Source organism: Hemiscyllium ocellatum, chromosome 38, assembly GCF_020745735.1.
Source record: "Hemiscyllium ocellatum isolate sHemOce1 chromosome 38, sHemOce1.pat.X.cur, whole genome shotgun sequence".
In the NCBI taxonomy this organism is placed as follows: Eukaryota; Metazoa; Chordata; class Chondrichthyes; order Orectolobiformes; family Hemiscylliidae; genus Hemiscyllium; species Hemiscyllium ocellatum.
This window is the reverse complement of record NC_083438.1, coordinates 21,717,572-21,735,691: the sequence shown is the minus strand read 5'-3', so window position 1 is coordinate 21,735,691 and position 18,120 is coordinate 21,717,572. Positions and strand designations below refer to the sequence as shown.

The 18,120-nt window shown below is 51.0% G+C and overlaps 1 protein-coding gene across 2 annotated transcripts in view; it reads right to left on the bottom strand.

The window, feature by feature from the left end:
* The window catches only part of lipeb (lipase, hormone-sensitive b), a 90,496-nt gene extending 78,933 nt beyond the window's left edge, over positions 1–11,563 (bottom strand). Inside the window, exon 1 of one of the 2 annotated variants that reach the window (XM_060852731.1) lies at positions 11,480–11,563. In XM_060852731.1, the coding sequence (XP_060708714.1) occupies positions 11,480–11,537 (58 nt within the window). In that variant the 5' untranslated portion in view covers positions 11,538–11,563. Of the gene's footprint in view, positions 1–3,492; positions 3,568–11,479 lie in introns of those variants that run through there. The other variant, XM_060852732.1, reaches the window with a different exon arrangement.
* Between the last annotated feature and the right edge of the window lie 6,557 nt (positions 11,564–18,120).

Sequence of the window (18,120 nt, the reverse complement as noted above, 5' to 3'; positions counted from 1 at the left end):
GGCACTTCCTAGCACCCAATGCGCCCCCCACATGACCTTTCCAGATTCCTCGTGTCCTCATAGAACACCAAGATCAGCTCCGTCAGAATCCTACTCATTGACTACAGTTCAGCCTTCAACACGATTATCCCCTCGAGACTGATTACTAAACTTAGTGATCTCGGACTAAGCCCCTCTCTCTGCAACTGGATCCTCAGTTTCCTGACCCACAGGCCACAATCAGTGAAGATTGGGGACAATATTTCACCCTCACTAACACTCAACACTGGAGCCCCCCCGCCCCCCCCAGGGTGGGAGGGTGTACTCAGCCCCCCTACTGTACTCACTGTATACCCATGACTGCATCACCAAATACCAGACTGATGCCATTTACAAGGTCACTGATGACACCACCATAGTCAGTCGGATCTCAGATGGTGATGAAACAGACTACAGATGGGAGGTGGAAGACCTGGAAGATGGTGCACTGAGAACAACCGAGCTCTCAACGTCGGCAAAACCAAGGAACTCATTCCTGACTTTTGGTGGGATGTTACTCATGCCCCCCCTACACATTAACAGCACAGAGGTGGAACGAGTGGAGAGTGTCAAGCTCCTGGGAGTGGTCACCCACAACAGGCTTTCTTGGGCTCTTCATGTGGACACACTGGTTACAAAGGCCCAACAACGTCTCTTCTTCCTCAGGCAGCTGAGGAAATGTGGCGTGACGGTGAATACCCTTGTCAACTTTTATAGGTGCACCATCGAGAGCATTCTGTCTGGGTGTATCACTACCTGGGATGGCAACTGTACCATTCAAGATCGGAGATGGTTACAGAGAGTGGGGAACTCAGCCCGGACAATCACAAAGGCCAACCTCCCATCGATAGAATCCATCCACCAGGCCCACTGTCAGGGAAAGGCCGCCAGCATTCTCAAAGCTCCATCCCACCCTGGCAATGTTTTTCTACAGCCTCTCCCATCAGGGAGAAGGTACAGGAGCCTGGACACACACACCAGCCGGTTTCAAAACAGTTTCTACCCACTTGTTGTTCGAATACTGAACGGACTCTCAAACTCTGAACATTCACCTGTCCCTGTGTTTTTGTTTTTGCCGCTGTTTCCCTATTATTTACTATCTATGCTCATTAACTCTGTGATCTGCCTGTATCGCTCACAAGACAAAGGTTTTCACTGGGCCCGGGCCACGTGACAATCAATTCAATTCAATTCCATTTCTCCTGCAGCATCAGTAGACTTGGATGGCTTATACTCTGTTCCTTCCACCCAGGCCCAGCTCCTTTCGAAATGAGGAGCCTGAGCTCTGACAGAGAATCCCTGCAGGCTGTTCGGCCCATCGGGGTTTGTAAACTAATGGGCGGCTGAGATAAGAGTGGATAGGAAGGACCTGCTCCCCTCTTAGCAGAGATGCTGATAACTAGAGAGAGGGGGTATGGATTTGAATTCACTGACAGAAAGATGTGGGGAGAGTGGCAGGGGTTAAGTTTTATTCTCCCACCCCCACTCGGGGTGGGGGGAGAGGAGGGCGGGGTTGGAACTCAGTGCCTGAGAAGTAGAGGTTGAAGCTCCAACTACATGTTACCGAGAAAAACGTGTGGCCATTGGCTGAAAGTATTCTAATTCACAGAGCTAAGAGCTGAAAAGCAGAATGAGGTGCGATTGGTTGGTTTGCAAAGAGACAGCAGGCTGAATGGACCCTTGCTGTACACTGACTTTCCAATGCTTAGCCACGTCTCTGAAAAGGACGGTTAAACTAAAACTCATTCATCTCGATTTGTGCAATTGATTGGTCCACTGTGTTCGAAACACTTCATGCATTCAGATAAAACACCTATAAATTTTAAACTTCTGACAATCTTTCCCTGATTTATAATTCATCAGTGTTGCCCCATGACATTCCCTCCCCCCACCCCAGCCACACTCTCGGTGCTATTTTACATGGATTGCTACGTAACTCAACGCCCTTGACTTTTCTCTTTCGCTGTACAAACTTCATCCCTTCCCCTGAACATTTTAGTTCACAGCTCTTACCGACACATCAAAGGGGAGAGAGGGGCAGTGGGATTTGGTTGGGAATGATACATGGCAATGGGAATTACTTTGGGAATTATGCAGGGCTACAACCAGAGCTAAGTAGTGGGATTGATAGGCAATTTATGCAGGGTTATGGGGACAGAGCAGGGCAGTGGGATTAGTGTGGGGACTGATACTGGGTGAAGGGTACAGAGCAGGGCAGTGGGATTAGTGTGGGGATTGATACAGGGCTAGGGGGAGAGAGCGGGGCAGTGGGATTAGTGTGGGGACTGATACAAGGTTATAGGGAGAGAGCGGGGCAGTGGGATTAGTGTGGGGACTGAAACAGGGCTATGGGGACACAGCAGGGCAGTAGGATTAGTGTGGGGATTGATACAGGGCTATGGGGAGAGAGTGGGGCAGTGGGATTAGTGTGGAGACTGATACAGGGCAATGGGGAGAGAGTGGGGCAGTGGGATTAGTGTGGGGACTGATACAGGGCAATGGGGAGAGAGTGGGGCAGTGGGATTAGTGTGGGGACTGATACAGGGTGAAGGGGACAGAGCGGGGCAGTGGGATTAGTGTGGAGACTGATACAGGGCAATGGGGAGAGAGCGGGGCAGTGGGATTAGTGTGGGGACTGATACAGGGTGAAGGGGAGAGAGTGGGGCAGTGGGATTAATTTGAGGATTGACACAGGACTGTGGGAAGACAGCAGTGGGATTAGTGTGGGGATTCATACAGGCCTATAGGGAGAGAGTGGGAAAGTGGGATTAGTTTGTGGAATGTCAGGTGGCTATGAGGAGTGTGAGAGACATGGCAATAATTTATGATTAACTCAGTGTAGGTTGGGAAGAATACGAAGTTTGTGAATTGATACAGGGTCACAGGTAGCATGGGGTGGGAGGGATGACGATGGATTCAGGGAGCTGAGGAGGAAGGGGAAGTGTCAGCGACCAGGATGGAGGAAATGAGACAAACTGAGGGGCGAGAAGGGAAATAGCCGTGGGTAATCAGGAGAGACAGACAGAAAAGGCTGACTACAAAAGGCAGGAGGGAGACGGGGCACGATAAAAAAGAGGGGGCCTTCCAAAGGTACGCGTCTGACTTTGACATCCATGGGTCCATCTCCCCTCCACTGCTCAGTCAATACCAGGACAATCTGTCTCCTCTCCAACTCTGCCCCTCGCTTACTCCCTGTTTCCCCAAGTCTCCCTGCTCCCTCTCTCTTTCTCTCCCCCTCTCCATGCTTCCTTGTTTCATTCTCTCTCCGTTACCCCTGCCCAAAACGGCCTCTCGAACGCCACCTCTTCCGTCCCCCCCATCTCTTCCCACCTTCTCGCCTGCCCACGTCTCTCCCCATCCTGTATTGTGGGTGATCCAACACTGAACAGACCGCAGTAGTTCAGGCAGGGCTGCTGAAGGCAGAGTCTCAGGCAGCGATGCCTGAATGAACACACAACTGTCGATTAATTTTACCTGCTGTCGTCCAGTCCATGGAAGGGGACAGCCTGAGTTTACTCTTTGACTGTTCTGAGAGAGACAGCGCGAGGTCCTCTCTCCAACTCGGACAGCTCAGCTCTGCCTGCCTGAACGCCCTTCAGCCTTTTATCTCCCTGTCTGAATAAATTATGAGGCTGCACACATTCCTTCTGGCCCTGATAGCACAGTTCCAAGGGCAGCCCAGTGACTCATGTGCACACGAACTCTCCCAACTTTTACTGGGCACTGGGGAAGGGGAGAAAAGATCTATCAGCCTCAAAATCACACAGATCCCGAGGAGAGAGTTAAAAAGGGGGGATTGACACAGGGGGCTTCTGTGTCCAGACCTCTGAGCCAGGAGGCTCAGGATTAAAACCTACTGGCCGGGGACTATCGAAACTTCTAGGAACAGGCTGAAGAGAAAATATCTGAACAGGCTGAATTGAACCCGAACCATATTGCAACTGGTATGGTTATCGGTCATTTTTAACAATGAGCAGACCGGGCTTTAGGGACATGAGGAACACACAAACACCACCATCGCGATAATGACACAGGTTATTTGAGAATATACACCAGACAGAGAGATTAGATGGCCCGAAACAGAACCCCACATCCAGGCACAGTGCCTACAGTACCCCGAGACTGTACCCCACACCCAGGCATAATGCCTACAGTATCCCGAGACTGTACCCCAAACCCAGGCACAGTGCCTACAGTATCCCGAGACTGTACCCCACATCCACGCACAGTGCCTACAGTATCCCGAAACTGTACCACACACCCAGGCACAGTCCCTACAGTATCCCGAAACTGTACCCCACACCCAGGCACAGTGCCTACAGTATCCCGAGACTGTACCCCAAACCCAGGCACAGTGCCTACAGTATCCCGAGACTGTACCCCACATCCACGCACAGTGCCTACAGTATCCCGAAACTGTACCCCACACCCAGGCACAGTCCCTACAGTATCCCGAAACTGTACCCCACACCCAGGCACCGTCCCTACAGTATCCCGAAACTGTACCTCACACCCAGGCACAGAGCCTACAATACCCCGAAACTGTACCCCACACCCAGGCACAGTCCCTACAGTATCCCAGAAAGTACCCCACACCCAGGTAAAGCGAATACAGTATCCCAAAACTGTACCCCACACCCAAGCACAGTGCCAACAGTATCCCGAAACTGTACCTCACACCCAATCACAGTGCCTACAGTATCCTGAAACTGTACCCCACACCCAGGCACAGTGTCTACAGTATCCCGAAACTGTACCCCACACCCAAGCACAGTGCCAACAGTATCCCGAAACTGTACCTCACACCCAATCACAGTGCCTACAGTATCCTGAAACTGTACCCCACACCCAGGCACAGTGTCTACAGTATCCCGAAACTGTACCCCACACCCAAGCACAGTGCCAACAGTATCCCAAAACTGTACCCCACACCCAGTCGCAGTGCATGCAGTATCCCGAAACTGCACCCCACACCCAGTCACAGTGCCTACAGTATCCCGAAAATATACCCCTCACCCAAACACAGTGCCTACAGTATCCCAAAACTGTACCCCTCACCCAAACACAGTGCCTACAGTATCCCGAAACTGTACCCCACAGCCAGTCACAGTGCCTACAGTATCCCGAAACTGTACCCCACATCCATGCACAGTGCCTAAAGTAACCTGAAACTGTACCCCACACCCAGGCACAGTGCCCACAGTATCCCGAAACTGCACCCCACACCCAGTCACAGTGCCTACAGTATCCCGAAAATATACCCCTCACCCAAACACAGTGCCTACAGTATCCCGAAACTGTACCCCTCACCCAAACACAGTGCCTACAGTATCCCGAAACTGTACCCCACAGCCAGTCACAGTGCCTACAGTATCCCGAAACTGTACCCCACATCCATGCACAGTGCCTAAAGTAACCTGAAACTGTACCCCACACCCAGGCACAGTGCCCACAGTATCCCGAAACTGTACCCCACATCCAGGCACAGTGCCTACAGTATCCCGAAACTGTACCTCACACCCAGGCACAGTGCCTACAGTATCCCGAAACTGTACCCCACACCCATGCACAGTGCCTACAGTATCCCGAAACTGTACCCCACACCCAGGCACAGTGCCCACAGTATCCCGAAACTGTACCCCACATCCAGGCACAGTGCCTACAGTATCCCGAAACTGTACCTCACACCCAGGCACAGTGCCTACAGTATCCCGAAACAGTACCCCACACCCAGGCACAGTGCCTAAAGTATCCTGAAACTGTACCCCAACACAGGCACGGTGCCTACAGTATCCCGAAACTGCAACCCACTCTGAGGCACAGTCCCGACAGTACCCCAAAACTGTACCCCACACCCAGGCACAGTGTCTGCAGTATTCCGAAACTGTAATCCCACACCCAGGCAAAGTCCCTACAGGATCCCGAAACTGTACCCCACACCCAGTCGCAGTGCATGCAGTATCCCGAAACTGCACCCCACACCCAGTCACAGTGCCTACAGTATCCCGAAAATATACCCCTCACCCAAACACAGTGCCTACAGTATCCCAAAACTGTACCCCTCACCCAAACACAGTGCCTACAGTATCCCGAAACTGTACCCCACAGCCAGTCACAGTGCCTACAGTATCCCGAAACTGTACCCCACATCCATGCACAGTGCCTAAAGTAACCTGAAACTGTACCCCACACCCAGGCACAGTGCCCACAGTATCCCGAAACTGCACCCCACACCCAGTCACAGTGCCTACAGTATCCCGAAAATATACCCCTCACCCAAACACAGTGCCTACAGTATCCCGAAACTGTACCCCTCACCCAAACACAGTGCCTACAGTATCCCGAAACTGTACCCCACAGCCAGTCACAGTGCCTACAGTATCCCGAAACTGTACCCCACATCCATGCACAGTGCCTAAAGTAACCTGAAACTGTACCCCACACCCAGGCACAGTGCCCACAGTATCCCGAAACTGTACCCCACATCCAGGCACAGTGCCTACAGTATCCCGAAACTGTACCTCACACCCAGGCACAGTGCCTACAGTATCCCGAAACAGTACCCCACACCCAGGCACAGTGCCCACAGTATCCCGAAACTGTACCCCACATCCAGGCACAGTGCCTACAGTATCCCGAAACTGTACCTCACACCCAGGCACAGTGCCTACAGTATCCCGAAACTGTACCTCACACCCAGGCACAGTGCCTACAGTATCCCGAAACAGTACCCCACACCCAGGCACAGTGCCTAAAGTATCCTGAAACTGTACCCCAACACAGGCACGGTGCCTACAGTATCCCGAAACTGCAACCCACTCTGAGGCACAGTCCCGACAGTACCCCAAAACTGTACCCCACACCCAGGCACAGTGTCTGCAGTATTCCGAAACTGTAATCCCACACCCAGGCACAGTGTCTACAGTATCCCAGAAAGTACCCCACACCCAGGTAAAGCGACTACAGTATCCCGAAACTGTACCTCACACCCAATCACAGTGCCTACAGTATCCCAAAACTGCACCCCACACCCAGGCACAGTGACTACAGTATCCCGAAAATATACCCCTCACCCAAACACAGTGCCTGCAGTATCCCGAAACTGTACCCCACAGCCAGTCACAGTGCCTACTGTATCCCGAACCTGTACCCCACAGCCAGGCACAGTGCCTACAGGATCCCGAAACTGTACCTCACACCCAGTCACAGTGCCTGCAGTATCCCGAAAATATACCCCTCACCCAAACACAGTGCCTACAGTATCCCGAAACTGTACCCCACAGCCAGTCACAGTGCCTGCAGTATTCCGAAACTGTTCCCCACACCCAGGCACAGTGCCTACAGTATCCCGAAACTGAACCCACTTCCAGTCACAGTGCCTACAGTATCCTGAAACTGTACATCACACTAAGGCACAATGACTACAGCATCCTGAAACTGTACCGCACATCCAGGCACAGTGCCTACAGTATCCCGAAACCGTACCCCACACCCAGGCACAGTGCCTACAGTATCCCAAGACTGTACCCCACACCCAGGCACAGTGCCTACTGTATCCCAAAACTACCCCACACCCAGGCACAGTCCCTACAGTATCCTGAAACTGTACCCCACACCCAGGCACAGTGCCTACAGTGTCCCGAAACTTTACCCAACACACAGGCACAGTCCCAACAGTATCCCAAAACTGTACCCCACAGCCAGGCACAGTGCCTGCAGTATCCCGAAACTGTTCCCCACACCCAGGCACAGTGCCTACAGTATCCCGAAACTGTTCCCCACACCCAGTCACAGTGCCTGCAGTATCCCGAAACTGTACCCCACACCCAGTCACAGTGCCTGCAGTATCCCGAACCTGTACCCCACACCCAGGCACAGTGCCTAAAGTAACCTGAAACTGTACCCCACACCCAGGCACAGTGCCCACAGTATCCCGAAACTGTACCCCACATCCAGGCACAGTGCCTACAGTATCCCGAAACTGTACCACACACCCAGGCACAGTGCCTACAGTATCCCGAAACTGTACCCCACATCCAGGCACAGTGCCTACAGTATCCCGAAACTGTACCACACACCCAGGCACAGTGCCTAAAGTATCCTGAAACTGTACCCCAACCCAGGCACGGTGCCTACAGTATCCCGAAACTGCACCCCACTCTGAGGCACAGTCCCGACAGTATCCGAAAACTGTACCCCACACCCAGGCACAGTGTCTGCAGTATTCCGAAACTGTAATCCCACACCCAGGCAAAGGCTCTACAGAATCCCAAAACTTTACCACACCCAGGCACAGTCCCGACAGTATCCCGAAACTGTACCCCACACCCAGTCACAGTGTCTACAGTATTCCGAAACTGTACCCCACACCCAGTCACAGTGCCTGCAGTATCCCGAAAATGAACCCCTCACCCAGGCACAGTGCTTATAGTATCCCGAAACTGTACCCCACACCCAGGCACAGTCCCTACAGTATCCCGAAACTGTACCCCACACCCAGGCACAGTGCCTACACTGTCCCGAAACGGTACCCCACCCTCAGCCTACAGTATCCCAAAACAGCATCCCACATTCAGGCACAGTCCCTATAGTAACCCGAAACTGTACTCCACACCCAGGTACAGTGCCTACAATTTCCTGAAATTCTACCTGACACTCAGGCACGGAGGCTAAAGTATTCCAAAACTGTACCGCACACCCAGGCACAGTGCCTGCAGTGTCCCGAAACTTTACCCAACACACAGGCACAGTCCCAACAGTATCCCAAAACTGCACCCCACACCCAGGCACAGTGACTAAAGTATCCCGAAAATATACCCCTCACCCAAACACAGTACCTACAGTATCCCGAAACTGTACCCCACACCCAGGCACAGTGCCTACTGTATCCCGAACCTGTACCCCACAGCCAGGCACAGTGCCTACAGGATCCCGAAACTGTACCCCACACCCAGGCACAGTGCCTACAGGATCCCGAACCTGTACCCCACATCCAGGCACAGTGCCTACAGGATCCCGAAACTGTACCTCACACCCAGTCACAGTGCCTGCAGTATCCCGAAAATATACCCCTCACCCAAACACAGTGCCTACAGTATCCCGAAACTGTACCCCACAGCCAGTCACAGTGCCTGCAGTATTCCGAAACTGTTCCCCACACCCAGGCACAGTGCCTACAGTATCCCGAAACTGTACCCCACACCCAGGCACAGTGCCTACTGTATCCCGAAACGGTACCCCACACCCAGGCACAGTCCCTACAGTATCCCGAAACTTTACCCCACACCCAGTCACAGTGCCTGCAGTATCCCAAAAATGAACCCCTCACCCAGGCACAGTGCCTACAGTATCCCGGAACTGTACCCCACGCCCCGGCACACATTGTAAAGTGTCTCGAAACCATACCCCACACCCAGGCGCAGTCCCGACAGTATCCCAAACCTGTACCCCACAACCAGGCACAATGCCTACAGGATCCCGAAACTGTACCCCACACCCAGGCACAGTGCCTACAGGATCCCGAACCTGTACCCCACATCCAGGCACAGTGCCTACAGGATCCCGAAACTGTACCTCACACCCAGTCACAGTGCCTGCAGTATCCCGAAAATATACCCCTCACCCAAACACAGTGCCTACAGTATCCCGAAACTGTACCCCACAGCCAGTCACAGTGCCTGCAGTATTCCGAAACTGTTCCCCACACCCAGGCACAGTGCCTACAGTATCCCGAAACTGTACCCCACACCCAGGCACAGTGCCTACTGTATCCCGAAACGGTACCCCACACCCAGGCACAGTCCCTACAGTATCCCGAAACTTTACCCCACACCCAGTCACAGTGCCTGCAGTATCCCAAAAATGAACCCCTCACCCAGGCACAGTGCCTACAGTATCCCGGAACTGTACCCCACGCCCCGGCACACATTGTAAAGTGTCTCGAAACCATACCCCACACCCAGGCGCAGTCCCGACAGTATCCCAAACCTGTACCCCACACCCAGGCACAGTGCCTACAGTACCCTGAAACTGTACCCCACACCCAGGCACAGTGTCTACAGTACCCCGAAACTGTACCCCACAACTAGGCACTGTGACAACAGGATCCTGAAACTGTACCCCACACCCAGTCACAGTGCCTACAGTATCCCGAAACTGTACCCCACTTCCAGACGCAGTGCCTACAATACACCGAAACTGTACCTCACACACAGGCACACTGCCTGCAGTATCCCAAAACTGTACCCCACCCTCAGCCTACAGTATCCCATATCAGCACCCCACACCCAGGCACAGTGACTACAGTGTCTCGATACTTTACCCCACACCTAGGAACAGTGCCTACAGTATCCCGAATCTGCACCCCACCCTCAGCCTACAGTATCCCAAAACAGCATCCCACATTCAGGCACAGTCCCTATAGTAACCCGAAACTGTACCCCACACCCAGGCACAGTCACAACAGTATCCTGAAACTGTACCCCACATCCAGGCACTACAGTATCCTGAAACTGTACCCCACACCCAGACAATGTGTGGCAAACAGAACCTCAACCCCAGTCTCCCTGACAATCAGATTCCCACATCCTGACACCCACAACCTCATCCCAGTCTGCCTGAAAACTAGATAACCCCATCCCAGTCTCACTGACAAGCTAAAACATCATCATGGTTTCCCATTACTACCAGAAACCCCTTCATAGTGTCCCAGACAACCTGATACCCCCATCCTAGTGTCCTTGACAACCACAAAGCTCATCATGGTCTCCCTGCAACCAAAATACCCATCATGGTATCCCAGACAACCTGTCACCCTGACAACCCAGTCTCCCTGACAACCAGAACCCCCCTGCAGGTGTCCGCGACAATGTTATATTCCGATCCCAGTCCTCCTGAAAACTAGAAGCCCCATCATGGTCCCTCATGACAACCAGATACGGCCAGCCCAATCTCCCTGACAACCAGATACCCCCCCATCCCTGTCTCCCTGACAACCAGATGCCCCCCCATCCCTGTCTCCCTGACAACCAGATGTCCCCCCCATCCCTGTCTCCCTGACAACCAGATGCCCCCCCATCCCTGTCTCCCTGACAACCAGATGCCCCCCATCCCCATCTCCCTGACAACAATATGCCCCCATCCCGTCTCCCTGACAACCAGATACCCCCCATCCCTGTCTCCCTGACAACCAGATGTCCCCCCCATCCCCATCTCCCTGACAACAATATGCCCCCATCCCGTCTCCCTGACAACCAGACACCCCATCCAGGTCTCCATGACAACCGGATACCCCCATCTCCGTCTCCCTGACAACAATACGCCCCCATACCTGTCGCCCTGACAACCGGATGCCCCCCACCCCGATGTTTTCTGGGAGATCCTGTGCAGTCTCCCCCCACCTCCCCTCCCCCAGGTGACCCCTCCCTGACCCCAGCTCCCTGTCGTCCCCTCCCCCTCTTACCCCGGCTCCTCTCTCTTTGCTCGGGCTCGCCGCCGGTGCCGGGTCCGACCGCCGCCATCTTCCGGCCCCGGGCTGGGCCCCCGCCGGTCCCGCCCCCCCCACCTTTCCGCTCTCGGCCAATCGGCGCCCGGCTCCCGCTGTCGGTCACAGCCGGGCCCCGCCCCTCTCCTGGGGCTGGCCAACCCCGAGTGATCACGCCCCCCCGCCCTGTCCGTCAGCGAGCGCCACGCCCACATTCTCCCATCCGGACCAATCGGAGCCCGTGCGCTTCGACCGCCCTCGGGCGCCGGCCCCGCCCACCCCAGTGCCGGGCCAATCATAACCCGTCAGCCTCCCCGTCAATCAGGCGGCCGCCCGCTCACGCCCCGCCCTGGGTCTGGAGTCACGTGTCAGGCCCAGCCCAGACCAGGCCGGAGTGAGAGGCAGTGAGCGATAAAATGGCCTTTAGCCGCCTTTATTCAGAGACAGGGTCCTCATCAATCTCTGGGATACCCACTAGCCCCACCGCCCCGTGGCCGAACACTTCAACTTCCCCCTCCCCCGAGGACATGCAGGTCCTGGGCCCCCTCCACTCCCTCACCACCTGACGCCTGGGGGAAGAACGCCTCATCTTCTGTCTCCAGACCCTTCAACCCCAGCGCGTCAATGTGGACTTCACCAGTTTCCTCATTTCCCCCTCAGTTTGCGGTGTGATGTAACTGAAATTATACATTGAAAAATACCTTGATTGTTTGATAAGCCTCTCGTTGTTTAGGACAACCATGTTGGTTTCAGTTCTGTCAATACCTCAGTGGGTCAGCACTGCTGCCTCATAGCGCTGGGGACCTGGGTTCGATTCCAGCCTCGGGTGACTGTCCGTGTGGAGTTTGCACATGGGATGTGCGGGTTAGGGTGGATTGGCCATGCTAAATTGTCCCATAGTGCCCAGGGATGTGCAGGTTAGGGTGGATTGGCCATGCTAAATTGTCCCATAGTGCCCAGGGATGTGTAGGTTAGGGTGGATTGGCCATGCTAAATTGTCCCATAGTGCCCAGGGATGTGCGGGTTAGAGTGGATTGGCCGTGCTAAATTGCCCCATAGTGCCCAGGGATGTGCGGGTTAGGATGGATTGGCCATGCTATATTGTCCCATAGTGCCCAGGGAGGTGCAGGTTTGGGTGGATTGGCCATGCTAAATTGTCCCATAGTACCCAGGGATGTGCAGGTTAGAGTGGATTGGCCATGCTAAATTGTCCCATAGTGCCCAGGGATGTGCAGGTTAGGGTGGATTGGCCGTGCTAAATTGTCCCATAGTGCCCAGGGATGTGCAGGTTAGGGTGGATTGGCCAAGCTAAATTGTCCCATAGTGCCCAGGGATGTGCAGGTTAGGGTGGATTGGCCGTGCTAAATTGTCCCATAGTTCCCAGGGGTGTGTAGGTTAGGGTGGATTGGCCATGCTAAATTGTCCCATAGTGTCCAGGGATGTGCAGGTTAGGGTGGATTGGCCGTGCTAAATTGTCCCATAGTGCCCAGGGATGTGCGGGTTAGAGTGGATTGGCCATGCTAAATTGTCCGTACCGTTAGCAGAAGGGAGTAAATGTTGGGGTATGCGTGGGTTGCAAGTCGGTGTTGACTTGTTGGGCTGAAGGGCCTGTTTCCACTCTGTGAGTAATCTAATTTTAATATTTGTGACCTTGGATTTGGCCATTATTCACGCATTAGAAGTTTTTTTTAACTTGAATAGATAAATCCTTTTAAGGCAGCTCCAGTTATTTCACGACCTATAGCATTGTAATTGAGTAATGACTGGTCGGGACTCCTAAGAAAACTAATTTTGGATTTAAATTAAGGGACTAAAACCAGGTAATTATAGTGGAACTGTATGCATTTTAAATATTAAATACTGAGTGAATGAATTTATAATATATAAATATGTTTACAAGTAAGATTCCAAAATGTATCGTTAGGTTTTAAAGTTAGACAAGCATAAATTGATAAATTAGTTAAATGAGGTTAAAATGAAAATAGAGGCAAGGAGATAACTACAGAATGGAAGGGAATGATGCAATAAGAAGGATAAAGCAGTAGAATACAGTTTTTAAAATGTTTTAGTCACTTGTTGCGTTTCCACCCTGAATTACAGATAATGATTATTTTATTTAGATAATAATTAATGAATAATTACTATTTATAATAAATCAATTGTGTTCGCCTGAATCAATATTAATTGGCAGGATTCCTTCACATTCTCAGTGACCTGTCATATTGATTCATGGTTAATTAAAAACATGAACCGCATCAATTCATTGTTAATTAAAGAATGGGAAAGCTACATTACAGGCCAGAGTGTGTGCAGGCAGTGTTACTCCCGAGGGAAATAGTGATAGTTCATATAAAGGGACATCAAAAGTGGAATGATCCGGAAGTAAGAGGAAATAGACTGACCGATGAGGTAGCTAAAGAAGTGGCCCTGAATCCACAAGGAGCAGCGATATACTCCCTAATACCTGTAGTTCTGGATCCTTAGGGTACCCTGTTGTTTACTGCAAAGGAGGAAGAGGAACTAAAAGACTTAGGGGCTGCAAAGACAGTGGTTGGCTGCTGGATGTTACCAGATGGGAGGGAGATGTTGAATAAAATGATGCAAGAGATTACGGCTGTCTTACATCAGGGGAGTCATTGGGGAGTGCAAGCAATGTGTGATTTAGTCTTAAGGAAATATGGATGCAAAGAGATGTATACAATAGCCAAACAGATACATGAGGGATGTATAACATACAGGAAGGTAAACAAGAAGGGGCTAAGGAAACAAAACCTAGGAGGGAGAGAACCTGGGCTAAGACCATTCCAGATAAATTATACCAAATTACCCAGAGTGGGAAGACAGATTTTTGTTGGTAATAGTTGATCATTTATCTGGATGGGTGGAGGCATATCCTCTGGCCACTGCCACCGCCAGTGGGGTGTCCAAGATAATACTTGAACACGTAGTTGTCAGATACGGGATTGTGAGGCATATAGATTCGGATCGGGGAAGTCACTTTACTTCCAAGGTACTCCAGGGTACGATGAAGGGGTTAGGAATCTCCTGGGAGTTCCACACCCCTTGGCACCCACTCTCATCAGAAAAGGTTGAGAGAATGAGCCAGACACTCAAGAAGCAGTTATCGAAATTAATCACAGAAACCAGACTCCCTTGGACTAAGTGTTTACCTTTAGCCCTCTTGTGAGTGCGAACGGCCCCAAGGAAAGGTATCGGGCTGTATCCTTATGAGATATTGTTTAGCCTGCCCTACCTGGGAACAAAAGGGGAACTGCCGATCCCAGAAACTAAAGACTTGTTCTTAAAGAGGTATATACTGGGCTTGTCCTCCCCTTTGTCTTTCCTCAGGAAACAGGGTTTATTGGCACAGACTCTGCCCCTTGAATTCACCGTTCATCCCACCCGGCCGGGAGATTGGGTCCTAATTAAGGCATGGACAGAAACTAAATTGCAACCGGATTGGGAGGAACCGTACCAGGCTCTTTTGGCGATAAGAGCAGCAGAGAAAGACTGGACTCACTGCACCAGGATTAAGGGACCAGTCGAATTCCCGGTTGAGAAAGAAGTCTGGACGGCCAAATCAACACAAGAACCACTGAAACTCAGACTAAAAAGACTTTAAGTGACTGATTATACCATGGCGATATGAGCGCTGGATGGATTTTTTAATAGATTGCCTGTAGAGTCTCTCAGTGTTTCAATACTATTGTAGAATGCTGGGAGTGCTTAGGGTTATGATATTAGCTCTCTCAGCATTGGGATTTTGTCAAACATCGTCTTCATACTTGTTATTAATGGTCCCTGAGTCTGATAATCTGCAAGTAATAGACGCTGATGCATGCAGCTTAGTAAATTGTGGGGATGTAGATAATCAGAGACAGTACCGCAGCTCAGAGATACATCTTAAGTCCTTTGGGGATGGTCTCGGGGATGGTACTTGGTATAATTGCTTCGTCACAGTACACCGGGCCCCGTTCTCACCAGCTCTCAATTGTCCCGATAAAAAGTGTAACCCAATATACTTAACGATAAAGAAAACCACGTGGCACAAAGCAACTCTGGGGGGGGGTGGGGGGGGCACCTCTCGGGTATAATTAGATGAAACATTTGGGATAGAAATTAAAACAAACGGGAAAGATTTCTCGGGCTGTAGTTTTCGAATTAGCGTAGGACAGAGAAAACGGGCAGAACTATTCGATAATAAGGTACAACCTTTCACCCCTCCCGATGACCGTAAGGTGGTTAAAAATGATAGAGGTGAAGAACATGAAGCAGACCATTGAAATAGAAACTGGGTACGGGGATGCAAATGCCTGGGTTGAATGGGTAAAAAGTCTGAACAAAAGCAATTGCTATGCATGTGCCTCCGGTAGGCCAGTGGCCCAGGCGGTTCCCTTTCCGCTCGGGTGAAAGCGAGACAGGAAGGGCATGAAATGTATGATAGCCCTGTATCAGGATGAGACTGCATGGAATGATAGGAATTGTACCTCCCTATCTCTGATGTTCCCTCCCTTGGAGAAGAAAGACTTAAAAGCACCTCCCCCCCACCATGTTTTCAGCTGCAGTTGGAAATCACTCGTGTGTGTGTAGACGAGGTACAAGTCGGTCTAGAGATTTGGGGGAGCTGAAATTATGTACAGAGATTAAGAATGTCACCGAAATGGACAAGGGAGGGAACTACTCAGCACTAAAGGTTCCCCGAGCTGATCTGTGGTGGGACTGTGGAGGCAAAATACTGAGACCCACCCTACTTCCAGATTGGAGAGGGATATGTGTAATTGTACAATTCCATTTACCGTGGCATTTGAAAAGGAGGAGATCATTATTAGACACCTCTTTTGATGATAGGATTTATGTCGACACAACAGGAGTTCCGAGAGGAGGACCAGGCCCGCAGTCAGATTACAGCTGGTTTTCAATCGGCTCTATTCTGGTGGGTAACGGTCAACAAGAACGTGGATGGGATAGACTCGAACACAAACCCAAACCCTAACATTACCCCAAACTGTAATCTTACCCTGAACCCTTACCCTAACTCTAACTCTAACCTGAACTCTAACACAGACCCAAACCGTAACATTACCCCAAACTGTAAACTTAACCTGAACCCTTATCCTAACTCTAACTCTAACCTGAACTCCAACCCTTACCCAAAACTGAACATCATCCCAATCTGTAAACCTAACCTGAACCCTAACTCTAACCTGAACTCTAATACAGGCCCAAACCTGAACATTACCCCAAACTGTAAACCTAACCTGAACCTTAACCTTTACCCGAAACTGAACTCTAACCCTAACCCAAACCCTCACATTATCCCAAACTGTAAAACTAACCTGAAACCTAACATTAACCCTAACTCTAATCTGAACTCTTACCCTCACCCTAACCCTAACATTACCCCAAACTGTAACCTTAACCCTATCTCTAACCTGAACTTTAACCCTAATCCAAATTCTAACATTAGCCCAAAATGTAGCCCTAACCCTAACTGAATCCTACACACGAACTCAAAAACTAACCCTAACCTTAATCCTAACACTAACCCTAACCCTAATCCCAATCCTAACCCTAACCCTAATGCTAACACTAACTCTATCCGGAACCCTAAACCTTGGCCCAACCCAAACCTAAATCCTAACCCTATCCCTAATCCTAACACTAATCATAACTTTAACCCAAACCCTAACTCTAACCCAACAAAGCTCGAACACTAACCGTAACCTTAACCAAACATCTAATCTTAACTCTAACACGAACCCTAAGGCAAATCCTATCCATTTCTCAAACCTGAACTCTAACCCTAACCCTAACATCATCCCAATCGGTCCCCATAACCTGACCTCTAACCTGAACCTGAACACTAACCCTAACCCTGAACTTCACACCAAGCCTATTTAACATAAACACTACAACCTAACCCCAATCCTAACCCTAAATCAAACACTAACGCTAAGCCCAACCCTATTCCTAACCCTACCAACCCATCCTAACACTAACCCTAACCCTTGTCCTAACCTCAACCCTAAACCTAACCCTCCCACTAATTCTCACCCTAACCCTAACCCTAACCTTAACTCTGGCCCTAACCCTAACCCAATCCCTCCCAGCTGGGTTCCTCATTTGTACCTCTCCGAGATCAGGCTCCAGCTTTGTTCTTTCCATTCTATTTGATTCTGTCTCTTGGCTGGTTATAATTCCGCCTGGTTTTCTGCGCGTTGGGAAACTTGAAATGATGCAGAAACGATTGACAAGAATGCTGCTGGGACTGGAGGGTTTGAGGGACAGGGAGAGGCTGAAAAGGCTGGGCGTCATGTCTGGAACGTCGCAGGATGAGGGCTGACCTTATAGAGGGTTATAAAACCATGAGGGGTATGGATAGGGGAAATAAACAAAGTCTTTTTCCCTGGGGTGGGGGAGCCCAGAACTAGAGGGGCATAGGTTTAGGGTGAGAGGGGAAAGATATAAAAGAGACCTAAGGGGCACCTTTTTCACACAGAGGGTGGTACGTGCGTGGAACGAGCTGCCAGAGGAAGTGGTGGAGGTTGGTACAATTACAACATTAAAAAGGCATCTGGATGGGTAGGTGAAAAGGAATTGTTTTGATGAATATGAGCCAA